General features: G+C 44.9%; 4 protein-coding genes across 4 annotated transcripts; all 4 read right to left on the bottom strand.

Moving 5' to 3' along the window:
• Positions 1-215: 215 nt before the first annotated feature.
• On the bottom strand, positions 216-1,555 carry LOC100914565 (interferon lambda-2-like). Its single transcript, XM_031961607.1, has 5 exons — positions 1,382-1,555; positions 1,074-1,151; positions 769-912; positions 517-583; positions 216-337 (listed from the first exon to the last, which is right to left on the bottom strand). Exons 1-5 carry the CDS (start codon positions 1,553-1,555, stop codon positions 216-218), a joined length of 585 nt encoding a protein of 194 aa, XP_031817467.1.
• A 2,003-nt stretch (positions 1,556-3,558) lies between these two features.
• Positions 3,559-4,872, bottom strand: LOC100914299 (interferon lambda-2-like). Its single transcript, XM_031961606.1, has 5 exons — positions 4,699-4,872; positions 4,393-4,470; positions 4,090-4,233; positions 3,824-3,904; positions 3,559-3,658 (listed from the first exon to the last, which is right to left on the bottom strand). The coding sequence occupies exons 1-5, from the start codon at positions 4,870-4,872 to the stop codon at positions 3,563-3,565; spliced, it is 573 nt and encodes a 190-aa protein (XP_031817466.1). The 3' UTR covers positions 3,559-3,562.
• Positions 4,873-10,119: 5,247 nt separating this feature from the next.
• On the bottom strand, positions 10,120-11,432 carry LOC116422649 (interferon lambda-3-like). Its single transcript, XM_031961605.1, has 5 exons — positions 11,259-11,432; positions 10,953-11,030; positions 10,648-10,791; positions 10,382-10,462; positions 10,120-10,216 (listed from the first exon to the last, which is right to left on the bottom strand). The coding sequence occupies exons 1-5, from the start codon at positions 11,430-11,432 to the stop codon at positions 10,121-10,123; spliced, it is 573 nt and encodes a 190-aa protein (XP_031817465.1). The 3' UTR covers position 10,120.
• Positions 11,433-16,562: 5,130 nt separating this feature from the next.
• Positions 16,563-17,901, bottom strand: LOC116422648 (interferon lambda-2-like). The gene is made up of 5 exons (XM_031961604.1): positions 17,728-17,901; positions 17,420-17,497; positions 17,115-17,258; positions 16,864-16,930; positions 16,563-16,684 (listed from the first exon to the last, which is right to left on the bottom strand). Exons 1-5 carry the CDS (start codon positions 17,899-17,901, stop codon positions 16,563-16,565), a joined length of 585 nt encoding a protein of 194 aa, XP_031817464.1.
• Positions 17,902-20,495: the final 2,594 nt, after the last annotated feature.

Raw genomic sequence — 20,495 nt, 5'->3', positions numbered from 1 at the left:
CCCACAAAGAGTCACACAGAAAACAGCTACAAAGCAACACACAGGCTTTCAATTGTTTTGTGTTTTCTTATTTATTTAACAAAATATAGAAAAAAATACAAAAGTACAAAACAATCCTCTGGCATATAAATATGTGAGTGTTGGGGGCGGAGGGAATGAATAAATTAGAAGGGTGTTGGTCCATAAATAAAGGTTTGAAGTGCAAAGGTTCAGTCTCAGACCGCAAGCTGGGTCTGGATCTTCAACAGAGGTCCCCATAGGCTACACATCGGAGGTCTTGGGTCAGGAGTCGGAAGAGATTGAGCATGATGGATGCTTCTAGGCAATTTTGAGGCTCCTGAAGGCAAGAGACACAGAGATTAGGGTACTCTGGGGAATTCTGAGTTCTGCTCCTCCCTCAGAAGGAGACAGAGCCTCTAGGTGCCCAGACTCTGGGGTTCCCTCTGACTCCTCCCTTCCATCGCTGGGTGCCATCAATAGATATGAAGCTATTCTAACTCACCTTTCTGGCCTCACTGAGCTTGTTCAGCCAATTCTTCAGGCGGCCTGGAAGCCTGTGTTCTTTAGAGGTCTGGGAAGTAACCTGTGTAGGGAGAGTGTGGACTTGATAAAAGGGAAGGGAACCCAGGCATTTGATGGGTGGGGGGAGGGGAGATCCAAGTATTGCAGCCTCTCAGTCTCACTGCAAGGGCCCCAGGCACCTGAGAGACAGGGAACAGCTCCATGCCCATTGATCCAGGGGAGCCCCGCCCATCCTCCAATACTCACACAGCTTTGGATCTCTTGGTGGATGTGGCTGAGCGTTTGTAGGGGCTGAGCCAGAACGCTGTCCAACTCGGGCTTGGTTACGGCTTTCAAGACCTCCAGGGTCAATTTCAGCTCAGCCTGTAAGACCACGGGCCGAACTGACACCTGTGAGGGGAGAGATGAGAAGCGTTGTGAGGGAGAGGCTGATGAAGGGAACAGGGGAAGGAGACCGGGGAGGACCGACAGATGGGGGAGAGAAATGGGGATGCGACAGATTTTGGAGAAAGGTGATGTGGGACTGAGAGGTGGGGAGCGCCCCTTCTTACCGGCAGCTGCCGAAGGTCCCAGTTTCTGTGGAAGAATCTGGAGCTACATTTCCTCTCCGTCTGAAGCATGGTCTTCTCCTTGAGGGGATGAAGAGGAAGACGTTAAAGACTTGTGACCATTTTAGGTCCTTGCGATGTAGGACGGAGATTCGAAACAGAGAAAGGGACAGAGCTCAAGAAGGAAGGATGAAGGTTAGACCTAAGTGCGAGAGATGAGTATTGGAGCATAGTAAAAGAGATCGAGGTTAGAACCCCGGGGAAGTGCGAGGTGGCAGGAGTGGAGTACAAAAAGCCCTCCAGGAACTTACGTAGGCATCCTTGGCCACCTTGAAGGTTTCCAGCTCCCGAGGCGAAAGAGACTTGAACTGGCTGATCTGGCAGCTCCTCTCGGGGAGAAGACTGCTGGGAGTCGGGGCCAGGGACTTCGAAATCGCCCCTGACATCAGGGCAGAAAGCAGCAGCGGCAGAGTCTGCGGCACCATCATGGCCTTGGAGAGATGAGGTTGCAAGTGTCTCCGGAGACGGCTTCATCCCTGCACTTTTAAGCGGCCAAGCCGGAGATTCCGCCGATGTATGAAAAATGGAAACGGATTCCAAAAATCCCGCTGCAAAAGGGGCGGGACCAGGTGTCTGCAGGTCAGAAGGGCGGGTACCGGAAAAGGGAAAGGGAAAGAGCAAGGTCCAGCCTGAGGGAGGCAGCCTACAAGTCGTTCCACAAAAGCAACAACTCTTTTGCTCACCCGGGTTGGGGCGCATCTTCTCCTCAGCGGGTTTTCCCTGTTTTATCTTCGATCTCTTAACGAGGTTCTGTCGACACTTATTTTGATCTTTTCCCGAGCAGGACCATCAGACCCTCCTCTGTCTCCACGGATTTCTTAGCCTTCTCCCTTTCATTCGACACTTCCATCTTCCTTTCTATCCAAGACTCTTAATAACTTTACAGGATTTTATTTTTATCTACGGAACAGCAGGGTTGAGCTGAACTTTATCAGCCTGACTTCAGGGCCGGTCCTCTATCCACTGCCATTGAGCTGCCCCTCTACCCAATGACACTTTGGCCAAATATCTTCCCCTCTGTGAATCTGTGTGAACTACAGCAAATTATTCAATTTCTCTCTGCATCAGTTCTCTCATGTATAAAATAGAGCTAATAATACTTGTAATACTTTATTCACAAAGTTTTTGGGAGAATCGAATCAATGTATGTAAACTGTTTTGCACTCCTTATAAAAATATAAATGTTACTGATTTGGGAAGCCTTTTTTTCTGGGAGAAGCTTAAAATTATTAAAATAATACTGTAATTTCCCAAAGCGATTGTTTCTGCTTTCTTTTTCCTTTACAATTTAGACTCAGTTCTTTGTCTATTCGCAATGGATGTACAAAATATGTATACTGCAAAACAAGTTTCATACATTGCATGTCCAATTACACATCAGAGCCTGATCAGTTATCATTTTTCATCTTTAAAGAGATCATGGAGTTTGTCTAGAAGGCTGAAATAACCTGTTGCTTGAAGCAATGGAAACAAAACAAAAAGGGGGAATTGTTAAGGATTATGTGGGAAGGGACAGGTCAGATCGCCCGAAAGCCCCCACAACTATGAATCATTACATGCCTGAAGCAATTGTAAATCAGCTTTTATTGACACAGATGTTGCTTGTGAATTTGGAATGAAATAAATTGGAGGTAAATGAGAAAAGAAGGAAGATCAGAGATTGCAACTGCCTCTCAGTCTCCTTGTATTGTTATCATCTACTCACATTAAAGCATGTATTCTGATGGTTAGAAGTAGATCAACAGCAGCCACTAACAGGAGGCTTCAGGAACAAAATGGCGCCCAAACATGGGGCACAAGAATCATAACAAACAAAGCAGCAGCAGTAGCAGCAGTGCTTGAGACTTATACCCACACATACAAACCCACAATCTCACCAGCTTACATCCAAACACAAACCTACAACTACACACACACACACATAGAGAGACTTACAATCCCACCAACTCATAGCCATACCCAAACCTACAAGTACACACACACATATAGACAGACTCACAATCCTACCTGGTCACAACCATGCACAACCCTCTGACTATATACACAGACCCACAACTGCATTCACATATTCACAACGCTACCTGTACAAAGTCATATACAGATCTACAATTACACACATAAACCCACAAATCCACAATCTCACCTTCTCCAAGCTACACAAAAAAACCCACAACCACATTTGCTTATACCCACAAAGAGTCACACAGAAAACAGCTACAAAGTGACACACAGGCTTTCAATTGTTTTGTGTGTTTTCTTATTTATTTAAAAAAATATAGAAAAAAAATACAAAAGTACAAAACGATCCTCTGGCATATAAAGTATATGAGTGTTGGGGGTGGAAGGAATGAATAAATTAGAAGGATGCTGGTCCATAAATAAAGTTTGGAGTGCAAAAGTTCAGTCTCAGACCGCAAGCTGGGTCTGGATCTTCAACAGAGGTCCCCATAGGCTACACATCGGAGGTCTTGGGTCAGGAGTCGGAAGAGATTGAGCATGATGGATGCTTCTAGGCAATTTTGAGGCTCCTGAAGGCAAGAGACACAGGGATAAGGGTACTCTGGGGAATTCTGAGTCCTGCTCCTCCCTCAGAAGGAGACAGAGCCTCTAGGTGCCCAGACTCTGGGGTCCCCTCTGACTCCTCCCTTCCATCCCTGGGTGCCATCAATAGATATGAAGCTATTCTAACTCACCTTTCTGGCCTCACTGAGCTTGTTCAGCCAATTCTTCAGGCGGCCTGGAAGCTTGTGTTCTTTAGAGGTCTGGGAAGTAACCTGTGTAGGGAGAGAGTGGACTTGATAAAAGGGAAGGGAACCCAGGCATTTGATGGGTGGGGGGAGGGGAGATCCAAGTATTGCAGCCTCTCAGTCTCACTGCAAGGGCCCCAGGCAACTGAGAGACAGGGAACAGCTCCATGCCCATTGGTCTAGGGAAGCACCGCCCACCCTTCAATACTCACACAGCTTTGGATCTCTTGGTGGATGTGGCTGAGCGTTTGTAGGGGCTGAGCCAGAACGCTGTCCAACTCGGGCTTGGTTACGGCTTTCAAGACCTCCAGGGTCAATTTCAGCTCAGCCTGTAAGACCACGGGCCGAACTGACACCTGTGAGGGGAGAGATGGAGCGTTGTGAGGGAGAGGCTGATGAAGGGAACAGGGGAAGGAGACGGGGGAGGACCGACAGAACGGGGAGAGAAATGGGGATGCGACAGATTTTGGAGAAAGGTGATGTGGGACTGACAGGTGGGGAGCGCCCCTTCTTACCGGCAGCTGCCGAAGGTCCCAGTTCCTGTGGAAGAACCTGGAGCTACATTTTCTCTCCGTCTGAAGCATGGCTTTCTCCTTGAGGGGATGAAGAGGAAGACGTTAAAGTTTTGTGACCCTTCTAGGTCCTTGTGGTGTAGGACGGAGGTTCGAAACAGAGAAAGGGACAGAGCTCAAGAAGGAAGGATGAAGGTTAGACCTAAGTGCGAGAGATGAGTATTGGAGCACAGTAAAAGAGATCGACGTTAGATCCCTGGGAAGTGCGAGGTGGCAGGAGTGGAGTACAAAAGCCCTCCAGGAACTTACGTAGGCATCCTTGGCCACCTTGAAGGTTTCCAGCTCCCGAGGCGAAAGAGACTTGAACTGGCTGATCTGGCAGCTCCTCTCCGGGGAAAGACTGCTGGGAGTCGGGGCCAGGGACTTCGAAATCGCCCCTGACATCAGAGCAGAAAGCAGCAGCGGGAGAGCCTGCGGAACCATCATGGCCTTGGAGAGAAGAGGTTGCAAGTGTCTCTGGAGACGGCTTCATCCCTGCACTTTTAAGCGGCCAAGCCGGAGATTCCCCTGATGTGTGAAAAATGGAAACAGATTCCAAAAATCCCGCTGCGAAAGGGGCGGGGCCAGGTGTCTGCAGGTAAGAAGGGCGGGTACCGGGAAAGGGAAATGGAAAGAGCAAGGTCCAGCCTAAGGGAGGCAGCCTGCAAGTAATTCCACAAAAGCAGCAGCTCTTGGGCTCGCCCCGCTTGGGGCGCATCTTCCCTCCTCGCGGCCACCCTGTCCCTTCCCATAACCCCCTTTTTCTTACCTTCTATCTCCCTTGGGGACCTCTCTTCAGCCCATCTATCCCTTTTTCCTCTGTCTCCCCTCCAATATTTTACTCTCAGCTTCCTCTTTCTCCCCTTTCTTACCCTATCAATTTCCTCCAAATCTTTCCTTTGCTCTGCCCAAGACAATTAACTTTTGATTTTTTTACACAAGAAACGGGGGTTAATTGACTTGCCCAAATAGGTAGGAAGTGTTAAGTGTGTGAGGCTGGATGTCAACTCAGATCATCCTGACTTCAGGGCTGGTGCTCTATCCACTGCCATTGAGCTGCCCCTCTACCACATGACTATTCAGTCAAATATTGTCCCCTCTGTGAATCTGTGTGAACTAGAGCAAATTATTCAATTTCTCTCTGCTTTAGTACTCTCATGTAATGGAGCTAATAATAGTTGCAATTTTTGATTCACAAAGTTATGGGGAGAATCAAGTCGATGTACATAAAGTGTTTTGCACTCCTTATAAACATATAAATATTACTGTTCTTGAGAGCCATTGTTTGTGGGAGAAGCTCAAAGTTATTAAGATAATACTGTAATTTCCCAAAGTGATTGTTTCTGCTTTCTTTTTCCTTTACAATTATTGACCCAGCTCTTTGTCTATTCGCAATGGATGTACAAAATATGTATACTGCAAGACAAGTTTCATACATTGTATGTCCAATTACACATCACAGCCTGACCAGTTATCATGCTTCATCTTTGAAGAGACCATGGAATTTATCTAGAAAGCTAAAATAACCTGTTGCTTGAAGCAATGGAAACAAAACAAAAAACAGGAAATTTTTAAGGATTGTGCCTAAGTGGGAAGGGGCAGGTCAGTTCTCCAGAAAGCCCCCACAACTGTGAATCCTAACATACCTGAAGCAATTGCATATCAGCTTTTATTGACACAGATGTTGTTAGTGGATTGGGAATGAAATAAATTGGAGGCAAAAGAGAAAAGGAGGGAGATCAGAGATTGCACCTACTTCTCAGTGTCCTTGTATTGATATCATCCACTCACATGAAAGCATCTATTCTGATGTCAGAAGTAGATCCCCAGCAGCCACTAACAGGAGGGTTCAGGAACAAATGGCGCCCAACATGGGGCACAAGAATAATAAGAAACAAAGAAGCAGCATCATCATCAGTGCTTGAGAGCTGTTTGTGAATGGGATCCTCCTGGGAGAATTCCTGCTGTAACCTGGGGGGAGGAAAATGAGAAGAAACTTGGTAATACTTTTTCAGTTGGGGTAATTAAAATGGGCCAGCACACCAAAATGTCACGCCCGGAGAGTTCTGAGAGACTTATGGAAAAAGCCTGTTCTGAATACAACTCTATTTCTCCATTTGTCAAAAAGTTTGCATCCATGACATCTCACAAGATTCAGTACCTACTATAGTGTCTCATTCTACAATCATCCAGAAGAATAGAAGAGAAAGACTTGGACAGTGCTTTTTGCATTCCTCAACATTCAGACTCAGATAACAGCCCTCAACATTCCTGGACAAACATACTGACCATTCTGTTGGGGGAAAATAATTGTCCCCATAAAACAAAAAATGGGGAAGTAGATCCTCAGCAGCCACTAACAGGAGGCTCCCAAACCAAATGGTGCCCTTGGGTTCACAAACTCTGGGAATATCCTTTCAAAAATTTTATAACTGGGTTACCTCTAGCCCACAACTCTGTTTTCTTTGCTATTTCCATTTGCTCTCTTAGCAGGTCTGGGACTATGCTGTTAGAGGCCAGATATAGCATGTCTACTACCCTTGATAGTGAAAAGATTTAACCTGTGCCCCACACAGTGCCTTTGGGTTTGACTGTTTGAGGATAGAAAAGAGGGAGGAGCATTGCTCACCAAAAAATGGGCTCACATGCCCATGAGTGTGGGGAAACATCATTAGAGTGCTGTGGGATAATATCTTGTTGAATTAGAGCTCCATGACAAGAAGTAAAGACTAACATTGGAAAAGGGAAGGGAGACTGTTGCTTTTGCCTAAAATTAATTTTCTCCCTTGTGTCCCCTTTGATCTCAAGAGAGATTTCTTCATACCCTTTGAAGATGTGGGGAATGGGGCAGCATGTAGGGACTTGCTGTAATCAGGACTGTCCTGGAAGAGCTGGCACCACCAGATTGGACAACAACAGCAGTTGGAACAATCAAGACCCGTAATAATGGTAGACTAGTGGGTAGAAGGTTCAGCTTTTGAAAATCCCTTTGGTTGGGAAAGAGAGGTACATCCATCTAACACCTTCTCTTTCCAAATCTTCCACTGATCTTAGTTCTGTACCTGTGGTGGGGTTTCAGACATAAAACTCCCTTCCCCAAAATTTCCCACAAAGATACACTTGTTCTTTTTTCATTACCTGCAAGGTCAGAGTACAGGTGTTTTGAAATTGTCCCTCTGATAATTCAAAAACAAAATGGCAATAAGGCAAGGAAAAGGAAGTTTGGTGATAGGTTTGGGGTTAAAAAATACTCCAAGTAAGCACACTGAACCCTTTTTCTTACATTTTTTGTTATGTGGCTATAGTCTTATGAATTGAGAGAAAAGAGGTTGTTTCAACTGATAAAGACCAGATGAAGTGTTGGGGGACTTTGAGTTCTGTGGCGATCATTTCATATTTTAATGTTTTTAGTATTTCATAACCCTCTAACCTCCATTCAGAACCTGGTCAGAATAGATTTTCTTTTCATCAAGTTTTGTTTTGGCTCACTTGCCCATTTGTTTAGAGCCAGACTGCGTGGTGGGGTGGGGGAAGTTTGGTGCCAGAGACCCTGAGGAGACCACTTGGTTGGTGACTTGAATATAGCACCATCTGGTGGACAATTCAAATGTGCCGTCCTCTCCCTCCCCCGCAATGAATCAAGGGATACTGATTTTCTGTGGATTTCAAGATGATGACACTTAAATTGAAGACGTGGACTTCTTACACAGCTGCTGTGGCCCAGTTGACACATGGAGTACTCATCAAGTGTCATGTACTGCCCACGGGTGTTTCATGAAAATATTGACTTCTCTTTCTCAACTTTAATCTTTTGTTATTTCCACTTTCATCTTTAAATTTCCTCAGGATGAATGTTTTTAGTTGCCAAGATCTTGCCAAGCTTTCTCCAAATTTCTCTTCTTCTCACTGTTTCCTGAGTTGATACAGCTCAAACACTTCCTTACCATCTGACAGTTTTATAATGTAAAATTGGTACTGCCCTTAGCTATCACATCTCTCCACTTGGCAAATACATCAGACATTTGATGACTCAAGTAGTTTAGAGAACCCTTTGATTTCCACAGACTAAACTTCTGTAAGAATCTGCTATTACCTGGGTCAATATCTGTTCGCCCATCCATTTTCTATTTGGGGCTGTCAATAACTCTTTCAAATGGACAACACTGCTTTGATTGGTCATCGTATTTTTTTCCTAATCTTAAATAATTTAATCTTAATGTGTATTTGCAACTTGTGAACCCCTTCCTCACTCCCCCATGCAAATTATAAACTCACATGAAAGATTCCTAATCTGAAGGAATCAAAAGAAGTTAGTTTCTTTCCTTTCATCTTCCCCACACATACATCTGGCATTAATCCAGAAAAAACTCCAAAATAAATCACAGCCCATGACTCAATTTATCTAAATTTAGGTAATAGAGCCCCCAACTCATACAGATATTTAATGTATAATGAGAACTTTAGGGATGAGGCAACTTGTATTTGATCATGTAGAAAAGTCACATAAGATGCTAAAGATGTAAAAGTGAATAAACCAATACAGAAACAGAAAATCCATCACCTCTCAATGGAAAAGAATTGAATTTGATGTTGTTTTCAGGGCCCCCCCAATCTCTTCAAGAATTGTGCTACTATCCTGTTGTGTAGACACCCTGTTTTCTGCTCTCCCTGCCCCTTACTTTATGCTGCATCTTCAATTGATCTTAGTGGAGAAGAGCAAGAACCAAATTAGTGTGTAAATACCATAGGCAAGTGAGGCAAGATGCATAAATTCCATGGACTGTCTTCTTTCCCAAGGGAGGACAATGAATCAAGAAATCTCCTTATGTCTAATGGTCTCCCAACCCCAGCATGCAGCTGGCTCTTCTAAGAGGACACATTGATTCCTGATCCCTATCACCTAGGTCCAAGGAGCTTACTCAGAATCAGGCCGTATGGGTTGACTAGAGACAATATTCAATGCAATCTAATTTTCCAGTCCAGGTACTACCTTCCCAGCAAAGTGGAGCCCACAAGCAAGGTCAAAGTAGATCCAGACTGCACCCACACTGAGATCCAGGTCATCACATATCCTATAGTCCCACTTATACCCACACATACAAACCCACAATCTCACTAGCTTACAGCCATACACAAACCTACAACTGCACACACACATAGACAGACTCACAATCCCACCCAACTCACAGCCATACCCCAACCTACAAGTACACATACACATATAGACAGACTCATAATCCCACCTGCTCACAACCATGCACTGCCCTCTATTACATATACTATATACACTATATACACTATTACACAGACCCACAATTGCATTCACATATTCACAACCCTACCTGTACAAAGTCATATACAGACCAACAATTACACACATAAACCCCAAAATCCACAATCTCACCTTCTCCAAGCTACACACAGAAACCCACAACCACATTTGCTTATAACCACAAAGAGTCACATGGAAAACAGCTACAAAGCAACAGACAGGCTTTTAATTGTTTTGTGTGTTTTCTTATTTATTTAAGAAAATATAGAAAAAAATACAAAAGTACAAAACGATCCTCTGGCATATAAATATGTGAGTGTTGGGGGCGGAGGGAATGAATAAATTAGAAGGGTGTTGGTCCATAAATAAAGGTTTGAAGTGCAAAGGTTCAGTCTCAGACCGCAAGATGGGTCTGGATCTTCAACAGAGGTCCCCATAGGCTACACATCGGAGGTCTTGGGTCAGGAGTCGGAAGAGATTGAGCATGATGGATGCTTCTAGGCAATTTTGAGGCTCCTGAAGGCAAGAGACACAGGGATTAGGGTACTCTGGGGAATTCTGAGTCCTGCTCCTCCCTCAGAAGGAGACAGAGCCTCTAGGTGCCCAGACTCTGGGGTTCCCTCTGACTCCTCCCTTCCATAGCTGGGTGCCATCAATAGATATGAAGCTATTCTAACTCACCTTTCTGGCCTCACTGAGCTTGTTCAGCCAATTCTTCAGGCGGCCTGGAAGCCTGTGTTCTTTAGAGGTCTGGGAAGTAACCTGTGTAGGGAGAGAGTGGACTTGATAAAAGCGAAGGGAACCCAGGCATTTGATGGGTGGGGGGAGGGGAGATCCAACTATTGCAGCCTCTCAGCCTTACTGCAAGGGCCCCAGGCACCTGAGAGACAGGGAACAGCTCCATGCCCATCTGTCCAGGGGAGTCCCGCCCATCCTCCAGTACTCACACAGCTTTGGATCTCTTGGTGGATGTGGCTGAGCGTTTGCAGGGGCTGAGCCAGAACGCTGTTCAACTCAGGCTTGGTTACGGCTTTCAAGACCTCCAGAGTCAATTTCAGCTCAGCCTGTAAGACCACGGGCCGAACTGACACCTGTGAGGGGAGAGATGAGAGGCGTTGTGAGGGAGAGGCTGATGAAGGGGACAGGGGAAGGAGACGGGGGAGGACCGACAGATGGGGTAGAGAAATGGGGATGCGACAGATTTTGGAGAAAGGTGATGTGGGACTGAGAGGTGGGGAGCGCCCCTTCTTACCGGCAGCTGCCGAAGGTCCCAGTTCCTGTGGAAGAACCTGGAGCTACATTTCCTCTCCGTCTGAAGCATGATCTTCTCCTTGAGGGGATGAAGAGGAAGACGTTAAAGGCTTGTGACCCTTCTAGGTCCTTGTGGTGTAGGACGGAGGTTCGAAACAGAGAAAGGGACAGAGCTCAAGAAGGAAGGATGAAGGTTAGACCTAAGTGCGAGAGATGAGTATTGGAGCACAGTAAAAGAGATCGATGTTAGACCCCTGGGAAGTGGGAGGTAGCAGGAGTGGAGTACAAAAGCCCTCCAGGAACTTACGTAGGCATCCTTGGCCACCTTGAAGGTTTCCAGTTCCCGAGGCGAAAGAGACTTGAACTGGCTGATCTGGCAGCTCCTCTTGGGGGAAAGGCTGCTGAGAGTCGGGGCCAGGGACTTCGAAATCGCCCCTGACATCAGGGCAGAAAGCAGCAGCGGGAGAGCCTGCGGAACCATCATGGCCTTGGAGAGATGAGGTTGCAAGTGTCTCTGGAGACGGCTTCATCCCTGCACTTTTAAGCGGCCAAGCCGGAGATTCCCCTGATGTGTGAAAAATGGAAACAGATTCAAAAAATCCCGCTGCGAAAGGGGCGGGGCCAGGTGTCTGCAGGTAAGAAGGGCGGGTACCGGGAAAGGGAAATAGAAAGAGCAAGGTCCAGCCTAAGGGAGGCAGCCAGCAAGGTGTTCCACAAAACCAGCAGCTCTTGAGCTCGCCCCGCTTGGGGCGCATCTTCCCTCCTCCAGGCCACGCTGTCCCTTCCCATAACCACCCCCTTTTTCTTCCCTGCTTTCTCCCTTGGATCTCTCCAGCCAATCTCTCCCTTTTTCCTCTGTCTCCCCTCCAATATTTTACTCTCAGCTTCCTCCTTCTCCTCTTTCTTACCCTATCAATTTCCTCCAAATCTTTCCTTTGTTCTTCCCAAGACTCTTAACTTTCGATTTTTTACACAAGCAATGGGGGTTAATTGACTTACCCAAATAGGTAGGAAGCGTTAAGTGTGTGAGGCTGGACTCAACTCAGATCATCCTGACTTCAGGGATAGTGCTCTATCCACTGCCATTGAGCTGCCCCTCTACTCCATGACTCTTTAGCCAAATATCGTCCCCTCTGTGAATCTGTGTGAACTAGAGCAAATTATTCAATTTCTCTCTGCTTTAGTTCTCTCATGTATAAAATGGAGCTAATAATACTTGTAACACTTTATTCACAAAGTTTTGGGGAGAATCAAATCAATGTATGTAAATTGTTTTGCACTCCTTATAAACATCTAAATGTTACTGTTCTTGAGAGCCTTTGTTTCTAGGAGAAGCTCAAAGTTATTAAAATAATACTGTAATTTCCCAAAGTGGTTGTTTCTGCTTTCTTTTTCCTTTACAATTATTGACCCAGCTCTTTGTCTATTCGCAATGGATGTACAAAATATGTATACTGCAAGACAAGTTTCATACATTGTATGTCCAATTACACATCACAGCCTGACCAGTTATCATGCTTCATCTTTGAAGAGACCATGGAATTTATCTAGAAAGCTAAAATAACCTGTTGCTTGAAGCAATGGAAACAAAACAAAAAAAGGAAATTGTTAAGGATTGTGCCTAAGTGGGAAGGGCCAGGTCAATTCTCCAGAAAGCCCCCACAACTGTGAATCCTAAGAAGCCTGAACAATTGCATATCAGCTTTTATTGACACAGATGTTGTTTATGGATTGGGAATGAAATAAATTGGAGGCAAAAGAGAAAAGGAGGGAGATCAGAGATTGAACTTGCCTCTCGTTGTCCTTGTATTGATATCATCCACCCACATGAAAGCATCTATTCTGATGTCAGAAGTAGATCCCCAGCAGCCACTACCAGGAGGCTTCAGGCACAAATGGCGCTCAACATGGGGCACAAGAATCACAAGAAACAAAGCAGCAGTATCAGCAGCAGTGCTTGAGAGCTGTTTGTGAATGGGATCGTCCTGGGAGAATTCCTGCTGTAACCTCTGGGGAGGAAAAGGAGAAGGAACCTGGTAAGACTTTTTCAGTTGGGGTAATTATAATGGGCCAACACACCAAAGAGTCAAGCCAGGAGACTGCTGAGAGACTTCTGAAAAATGCCTCTTCTGAATACACCTCTATTTCTCCATTTGTCAAAAAGTTTGCCTCCATGACATGTCACAAGATTCAATACCTACTATAGTGTCTCACTCTGCAACCATCCAGAAGAATAGAACAGAAAGACTTTGACAGTGCTCTTTGCATTCCTCAACATTCAGACTCAGATAACAACCCTCAACATTACTGGACAAACATACTGACCATTCTGTTGGGGGAAAATAATTGTCCCCATAAAACAAAAAATGGGGAAGTAGATCCTCAGCAGCCACTAACAGGAGGCTCCCAAACCAAATGGCGCCCTTGGGTTCACATACTCTGTGAATATCCTTTTAACATCTTCATAACTGGGTTGCCTCTAGCCCACAACTCTGTTTTCTTCTTTGCTATTTCTATTTGCTCTCTTTGCACATCTGGGACTATGCTATTAGAGGCCAGATATAGCATGTCTACTATCCTTGATAGTGAAAAGATTTAACCTGTGCCCCACACAGTGGCTTTGGATTTGACTGTTTGAGGATAGAAAAGAGGGAGGAGCATTGCTCACTAAAAAAATGGGCTCACATGCCCATGAGTGTGGGGAAACATCATTACAGTGCTATGGGGATTACCCATATTGAATTAGAGCTCCATGATAAGAAGTAAATATTAACATTGGAAAAGGGAAGGGAGACTGTTGCTTTTGCCTAAAATTAATTTTCTCCCTTGTGTCCCCCTTTGATCTCAAGAGAGATTTCCTCATACCCTTTGAAGATGTGGGGAGCAGGGCAGCTTGTAGGGACTTGCTGTAATCAGGACTGTCCTGGGAGAGCCGGACCACCAGATTGGACAACAGCAGCAGTTGGAACAATCAAGACCCGTGGTAATGGTAGACTAGTGGCTAGAAGGTTAAGCTTTTGAAAATCCCTTTGGTTGGGAAGGAGAGGTACACCCATCTACCACCTTCTCTTTCCAAATCTTCCACTGATCTTAGTTCTGTACCTGAGGTGGGGTTTCAGACATACAACTCCCCTCCCCAAAATTTCACCCAAATATACACTTGGTTTTTTTCATGACCTGCAGGGTTAGAGTACAGGTGTTTTGAAATTGTCCCTCTGATAACTCAAAAGAAAATGGCAATAAGGCAAGGAAAAGGAAGTTTGGGGATAAGTTTGGGGTTAAAAATACTCCAAGCAAGCACACTGAACCTTTTCCTACATTTTTTGTTATGTGGCTATAGTCTTATGAATTGAGAAAAAAGAGGTTGTTTCAACTGATAAAGATCAGATGAAGTGTTGGGGGACGTGGAGCTCTGTGAGGACCAATAGATTAATATTTTAATGTTTCTAATATTTCATAATCCTCTAATCTAAATTTTGAACCTGGTCAGAATAGATATTCTTTTGGTCACGTTTTGTTTTGGCTTACTTCCCCATTTATTTAGAGCCAGACTGTTTGGTGGGGTGGGGGAGTCTTGGTGCCAAAGAGAACCTGATGAGACCACTTGGTTGGTGACTTGAATATAACACCATCTGGTGGACAATTCAAATATGCTGTCTTCTTCCTCCCCCCCAATGAATCAAGGGATACTGATTTCCTGTGGGTTTCAAGATGATGACACTCAAATTGATGACTTTGACTTCTTATACAGCTGCTGTGGACCACTTGACACATGGAGTATTCACTAAGTGTCACACACAGTCTACAGGTGTTACATGAAACTATTTATTTCTCTTTCTCAACTTCAATCTTTTGTTATTTCCACTTTCATCTTTAAATATCCTCAGGATGAATATTTTTAGTTGCCAAGATCTTGCCAAGCTTTCTCGAAATTTCTCTGCTTCTCACTGTTTCCTTAGTTGATAACTGCTCACACTCTTCCCTACCATCTTACAGTTTTATCAAATTGTAAAATTGGTACTGCCCTTAGCTACCACATCTCTCCACTTGGCAAATAGATCAGACGTTTGCAGACTCAAGTGGTTTATAGATTTACAAATTTGATTTACTACAGGCTAAACTTCTATAAGAATCTGTTATTATCTGGGTCAATATGTGCCTCCATCCATTTTATATTTGGGGATTGCCCATCATATTATTCCTAATCTTAAATAATTTAATCTTTATGTGTATTTGTAAATTGTGAATCCCTTCCTCACTCCCCCATGAAATTTATAAACTCACATGAAATATTTCTAATCTGAAGGACTCCAAAAAAGTCAATATCTTTCCTTTCATCTTCCCCACATACACATATGGAATTCATCCAGGAAAAACTCCAAAATAAATCATAGCATATGACTCAGTTTCTCTAAGTGTATCTAGATAATAGAGCCCCCAACTCCTACAGATATTTATTGTTTAATATGAATTTTAGGAATAAGGCAACTTGTATTTGATCATGTAGAAAACACACATAAAATGCTAAAGACCTGTAGAAGCGAATAAACAATACAGAAAGAGAAAATCCATCACCTCTCAATGGAAAAGAATTGAATTTGATGTTGTTTTCAGGGCCCCCCAGTCTCTTCAAGAATCGTGCTACTACCCTGTTGTGTAGACACCCTGTTTTCTGCTCTCCCTGCCCCTTACTTTATGCTGCATCTTCAATTGATCTTAGTGGAGAAGAGCAAGAACCAAATTAGTGTGTAAATACCATAGGCAAGTGAGGCAAGATGCATAAATTCCATGGACTGTCTTCTTTCCCAAGGGAGGACAATGAATCAAGAAATCTCCTTATGTCTAATGGTCTCCCAACCCCAGCATGCAGCTGGCTCCTCTAAGAGGACACATTGATTCCTGATCCCTATCACCTAGGTCCAAGGAGCTTACTCAGAATCAGGCCGTAGGGGTTGACTAGAGACAATATTAAATGCAATCTAATTTTCCAGCCCAGGTACTACCTTCCCAGCAAAGTGGAGCCCACAAGCAAGGTCAAAGTAGATCCAGACTGCACCCACACTGAGATCCAGGTCATCACATATCCTATAGTCCCACTTATACCCACACATACAAACCCACAATCTCACTAGCTTACAGCCATACACAAACCTACAACTGCACACACACATAGACAGACTCACAATCCCACCTGCTCACAACCATGCACTGCCCTCTATTACATATACTATATACACTATATACACTATTACACAGACCCACAATTGCATTCACATATTCACAACCCTACCTGTTCACAGTCATGTACAGATCTACAGTTACACACACAATCCCACAAATCCCCATTCTCACCTTCTCCAAGCTACACACAGAAACCCACAACCACATTTGTTTATACCCACAAAGAGTCACACAGAAAACAGCTACAAAGCAACACACAGGCTTTCAATTGTTTTGTGTTTTCTTATTTATTTAACAAAATATAGAAAAAAATACAAAAGTACAAAACAATCCTCTGGCATATAAATATGTGAGTGTTGGGGGCGGAGGGAATGAATAAATTAGAAGGGTGTTGGTCCATAAATAAAGTTTGGAGTGCAAAAGTTCAGTCTCAGACCGCAAGCTGGGTCTGGATCTTCAACAGAGGTCCCCATAGGCTACACATCGGAGGTCTTGGGTCAGGAGTCGGAAGAGATTGAGCATGATGGATGCTTCTAGGCAATTTTGAGGCTCCTGAAGGCAAGAGACACAGGGATAAGGGTACTCTGGGGAATTCTGGGTCCTGTTCCTCCCTCAGAAGGAGACAGAGCCTCTAGCTGCCCAGACTCTGGGGTTCCCTCTGACTCCTCCCTTCCATAGCTGGGTGCCATCAATAGATATGAAGCTATTCTAACTCACCTTTCTGGCCTCACTGAGCTTGTTCAGCCAATTCTTCAGGCGGCCTGGAAGCCTGTGTTCTTTAGAGGTCTGGGAAGTAACCTGTGTAGGGAGAGTGTGGACTTGACAAAAGGGAAGGGAACCCAGGCATTTGATGGGTGGGGGGAGGGGGATCCAAGTATTGCAGCCTCTCAGTCTCACTGCAAGGGCCCCAGGCACCTGAGAGACAGGGAACAGCTCCATGCCCATTGGTCCAGGGGGGCCCCGCCCATCCTCCAGTACTCACACAGCTTTGGATCTCTTGGTGGATGTGGCTGAGCGTTTGTAGGGGCTGAGCCAGAACGCTGTCCAACTCAGGCTTGGTTACGGCTTTCAAGACCTCCAGAGTCAATTTCAGCTCAGCCTGTAAGACCACGGGCCGAACTGACACCTGTGAGGGGAGAGATGAGAGGCGTTGTGAGGGAGAGGCTGATGAAGGGAACAGGGGAAGGAGACCGGGGAGGACCGACAGATGGGGGAGAGAAATGGGGATGCGACAGATTTTGGAGAAAGGTGATGTGGGACTGACAGGTGGGGAGCGCCCCTTCTTACCGGCAGCTGCCGAAGGTCCCAGTTTCTGTGGAAGAATCTGGAGCTACATTTCCTCTCCGTCTGAAGCATGGTCTTCTCCTTGAGGGGATGAAGAGGAAGACGTTAAAGACTTGTGACCATTTTAGCTCCTTGCGATGTAGGACGGAGGTTAGAAACAGAGAAAGGGACAGAGATCAAGAAGGAAGGATGAAGGTTAGACCTAAGTGCGAGAGATGAGTATTGGAGCACAGTAAAAGAGATCGAGGTTAGAACCCCGGGGAAGTGCGAGGTGGCAGGAGTGGAGTACAAAAAGCCCTCTAGGAACGTAGGTAGGCGTCCTTGGCCACCTTGAAGGTTTCCAGCTCCCGAGGCGAAAGAGACTTGAAGTGGCTGATCTGGCAGCTCCTCTTGGGGAGAAGGCTGCTGGGAGGCGGGGCCAGGGACTTCGAAATCGCCCCTGACATCAGGGCAGAAAGCAGCAGCGGCAGAGTCTGCGGCACCATCATGGCCTTGGAGAGATGAGGTTGCAAGTGTCTCCGGAGACGGCTTCATCCCTGCACTTTTAAGCGGCCAAGCCGGAGATTCCGCCGATGTATGAAAAATGGAAACGGATTCCAAAAATCCCGCTGCAAAAGGGGCGGGACCAGGTGTCTGCAGGTCAGAAGGGCGGGTACCGGAAAAGGGAAAGGGAAAGAGCAAGGTCCAGCCTGAGGGAGGCAGCCTACAAGTCGTTCCACAAAAGCAACAACTCTTTTGCTCACCCGGGTTGGGGCGCATCTTCCCTCCTCGCGGCCTCTTCCCGGCTCATCTTCCCCTTTCAGACTTCCACCATGCCCCTGCCCATACCCCGCCTTTTTCTTCTCTTCTTTCTCCCTTGGATCTTCCTATGCTGGCACTCCTCCTTCATCGCACCTCTCCCTTTTTCCTCTGTCTCCCCTCCACTCTTTTACTCTCAGCTTCCTCCTTCTCCCCTTTCTTACCCTATCAATTTCCTCCACATCTTTCCTCTATCCAAGACTCTTAATGAACTTTTCTCTTTTTACAGAGACGATTGAGGTTAAGTGAATAGCCCACACAGGTAGGAAATGTTAAGTGTGTGAGGCTGGAGCTGAACTTAGGTCAGCCTGACTTCAGGGCCGGTCCTCTATCCACTGCCATTGAGCTGCCCCTCTACCCAATGACACTTTGGCCAAATATCTTCCCCTCTGTGAATCTGTGTGAACTACAGCAAATTATTCAATTTCTCTCTGCATCAGTTCTCTCATGTATAAAATAGAGCTAATAATACTTGTAATACTTTATTCACAAAGTTTTTGGGAGAATCGAATCAATGTATGTAAACTGTTTTGCACTCCTTATAAAAATATAAATGTTACTGATTTGGGAAGCCTTTTTTTCTGGGAGAAGCTTAAAATTATTAAAATAATACTGTAATTTCCCAAAGCGATTGTTTCTGCTTTCTTTTTCCTTTACAATTTAGACTCAGTTCTTTGTCTATTCGCAATGGATGTACAAAATATGTATACTGCAAAACAAGTTTCATACATTGCATGTCCAATTACACATCAGAGCCTGATCAGTTATCATTTTTCATCTTTAAAGAGATCATGGAGTTTGTCTAGAAGGCTGAAATAACCTGTTGCTTGAAGCAATGGAAACAAAACAAAAAGGGGGAATTGTTAAGGATTATGTGGGAAGGGACAGGTCAGATCGCCCGAAAGCCCCCACAACTATGAATCATTACATGCCTGAAGCAATTGTAAATCAGCTTTTATTGACACAGATGTTGCTTGTGAATTTGGAATGAAATAAATTGGAGGTAAATGAGAAAAGAAGGAAGATCAGAGATTGCAACTGCCTCTCAGTCTCCTTGTATTGTTATCATCTACTCACATTAAAGCATGTATTCTGATGGTTAGAAGTAGATCAACAGCAGCCACTAACAGGAGGCTTCAGGAACAAATGGCGCCCAACATGGGGCACAAGAATCATAACAAACAAAGCAGCAGCAGTAGCAGCAGTGCTTGAGAGCTGTTCAGGAGTAGGATCCTTCCAGGAGACTTCCTGCTGTGACCTATGGGGAAGGAAAGGGAGAAGAGACCTGGTAAAACTTTTTCAGTTGGCATAATTCAAATGGGCCAGCATACCAAAGTGTCAAGCCAGGAGACTGATGAGAGACTTATGAAAAATGCCTTTTCTGATTACAGTCCTATTTCTCTATTTGTCAGAAAGTTTCCCTCCATGACATCTCACAAGATTCAATATCTGCTATAGTGTCTCACTCATGCAGAAGAATAGGACAGAAAGACTGATAATGCTGTTTGCATTCCTCAACATTCAGACTCAGATAACAGCCCTTCACAATACTGGACAAACTTACTGACCATCCTATTGGGGGAGAAATAATCATGACCCCATACCAAAAAAGGGGAAGTAGATCCCCAGCAGCCACTAATAGGAAGCTCCCATAACAAATTGGGATTCACATACTCAGGGAATATCCTCTCAAAATCTTCATGATTGCATTGCCTCTAGCCCACATTTCTTTTCATCTCTGCTATTTCCATCTCTTCGCTTAGCACATCTGGGACTATGCTGTTAGAGGCCAGATATAGCATCTCTACTATCCTTGATAGTGAAAAGATTTAACCTGTGCCCCACACAGTGCCTTTGGGTTTGACTGTTTGAGGATGGAAAAGATGGAGGAGCACTGCTCACCAATAACATACCCATGAGTGTGGGGAAACATCATTACAATGCTGTGGGATAATATCTTGTTGAATTAGAGCTCCATGACAAGAAGTAAAGCCTAACATTGGAAAAGGGAAGGGAGACTGTTGCTTTTGCCTAAAATTAATTTTCTCCCTTGTGTTCCCTTTTGATCTCAAGAGAGATTTCCTGATACCCTTTGAAGATGTGGGGAGTGGGGCAGGTTGTAGAAACTTGCTATAATCAGGACTGTCCTAGGAGAGCTGGGACCACCAGATTGGACAACAGTAGCAATTGGAACAATCAAGATCCATGGCAATGGTAGACTAGTGGCTAGACGGTTCAGCTTTTGAAAATCCCTTTGGTTGGGAAGGAGATAGGGGCATCC

Source organism: Sarcophilus harrisii, chromosome 3, assembly GCF_902635505.1.
Source record: "Sarcophilus harrisii chromosome 3, mSarHar1.11, whole genome shotgun sequence".
Classification (NCBI taxonomy): Eukaryota; Metazoa; Chordata; class Mammalia; order Dasyuromorphia; family Dasyuridae; genus Sarcophilus; species Sarcophilus harrisii.
The sequence above is the reverse complement of the archived record's forward strand: the minus strand, read 5'-3'. Positions and strand labels throughout refer to the sequence as shown.

Excerpts from the sequence above, each read along its gene's own strand:
- LOC100914565 (XM_031961607.1), bottom strand. The coding sequence starts at position 1,555 with ATGGTGCCGCAGACTCTGCCGCTGCTGCTTTCTGCCCTGATGTCAGGG. Across the intron at positions 1,152-1,381 it reads AGGTGGCCAAGGATGCCTAC|GAGAAGACCATGCTTCAGAC; the intron begins GTAAGTTCCTGG and ends CATCCCCTCAAG. Across the intron at positions 584-768 it reads ACCAAGAGATCCAAAGCTGT|GTTACTTCCCAGACCTCTAA; the intron begins GTGAGTATTGGA and ends CTCCCTACACAG.
- LOC100914299 (XM_031961606.1), bottom strand. The coding sequence starts at position 4,872 with ATGGTTCCGCAGGCTCTCCCGCTGCTGCTTTCTGCTCTGATGTCAGGG. Across the intron at positions 4,471-4,698 it reads AGGTGGCCAAGGATGCCTAC|GAGAAAGCCATGCTTCAGAC; the intron begins GTAAGTTCCTGG and ends CATCCCCTCAAG. Across the intron at positions 4,234-4,392 it reads GGGACCTTCGGCAGCTGCCG|GTGTCAGTTCGGCCCGTGGT; the intron begins GTAAGAAGGGGC and ends CTCCCCTCACAG.
- LOC116422649 (XM_031961605.1), bottom strand. The coding sequence starts at position 11,432 with ATGGTTCCGCAGGCTCTCCCGCTGCTGCTTTCTGCCCTGATGTCAGGG. Across the intron at positions 10,463-10,647 it reads ACCAAGAGATCCAAAGCTGT|GTTACTTCCCAGACCTCTAA; the intron begins GTGAGTACTGGA and ends CTCCCTACACAG. Across the intron at positions 10,217-10,381 it reads AGCTCAGTGAGGCCAGAAAG|GAGCCTCAAAATTGCCTAGA; the intron begins GTGAGTTAGAAT and ends TCTTGCCTTCAG.
- LOC116422648 (XM_031961604.1), bottom strand. The coding sequence starts at position 17,901 with ATGGTGCCGCAGACTCTGCCGCTGCTGCTTTCTGCCCTGATGTCAGGG. Across the intron at positions 17,259-17,419 it reads GGGACCTTCGGCAGCTGCCG|GTGTCAGTTCGGCCCGTGGT; the intron begins GTAAGAAGGGGC and ends CTCCCCTCACAG. Across the intron at positions 16,685-16,863 it reads GAATTGGCTGAACAAGCTCA|GAGCCTCAAAATTGCCTAGA; the intron begins GTGAGGCCAGAA and ends TCTTGCCTTCAG.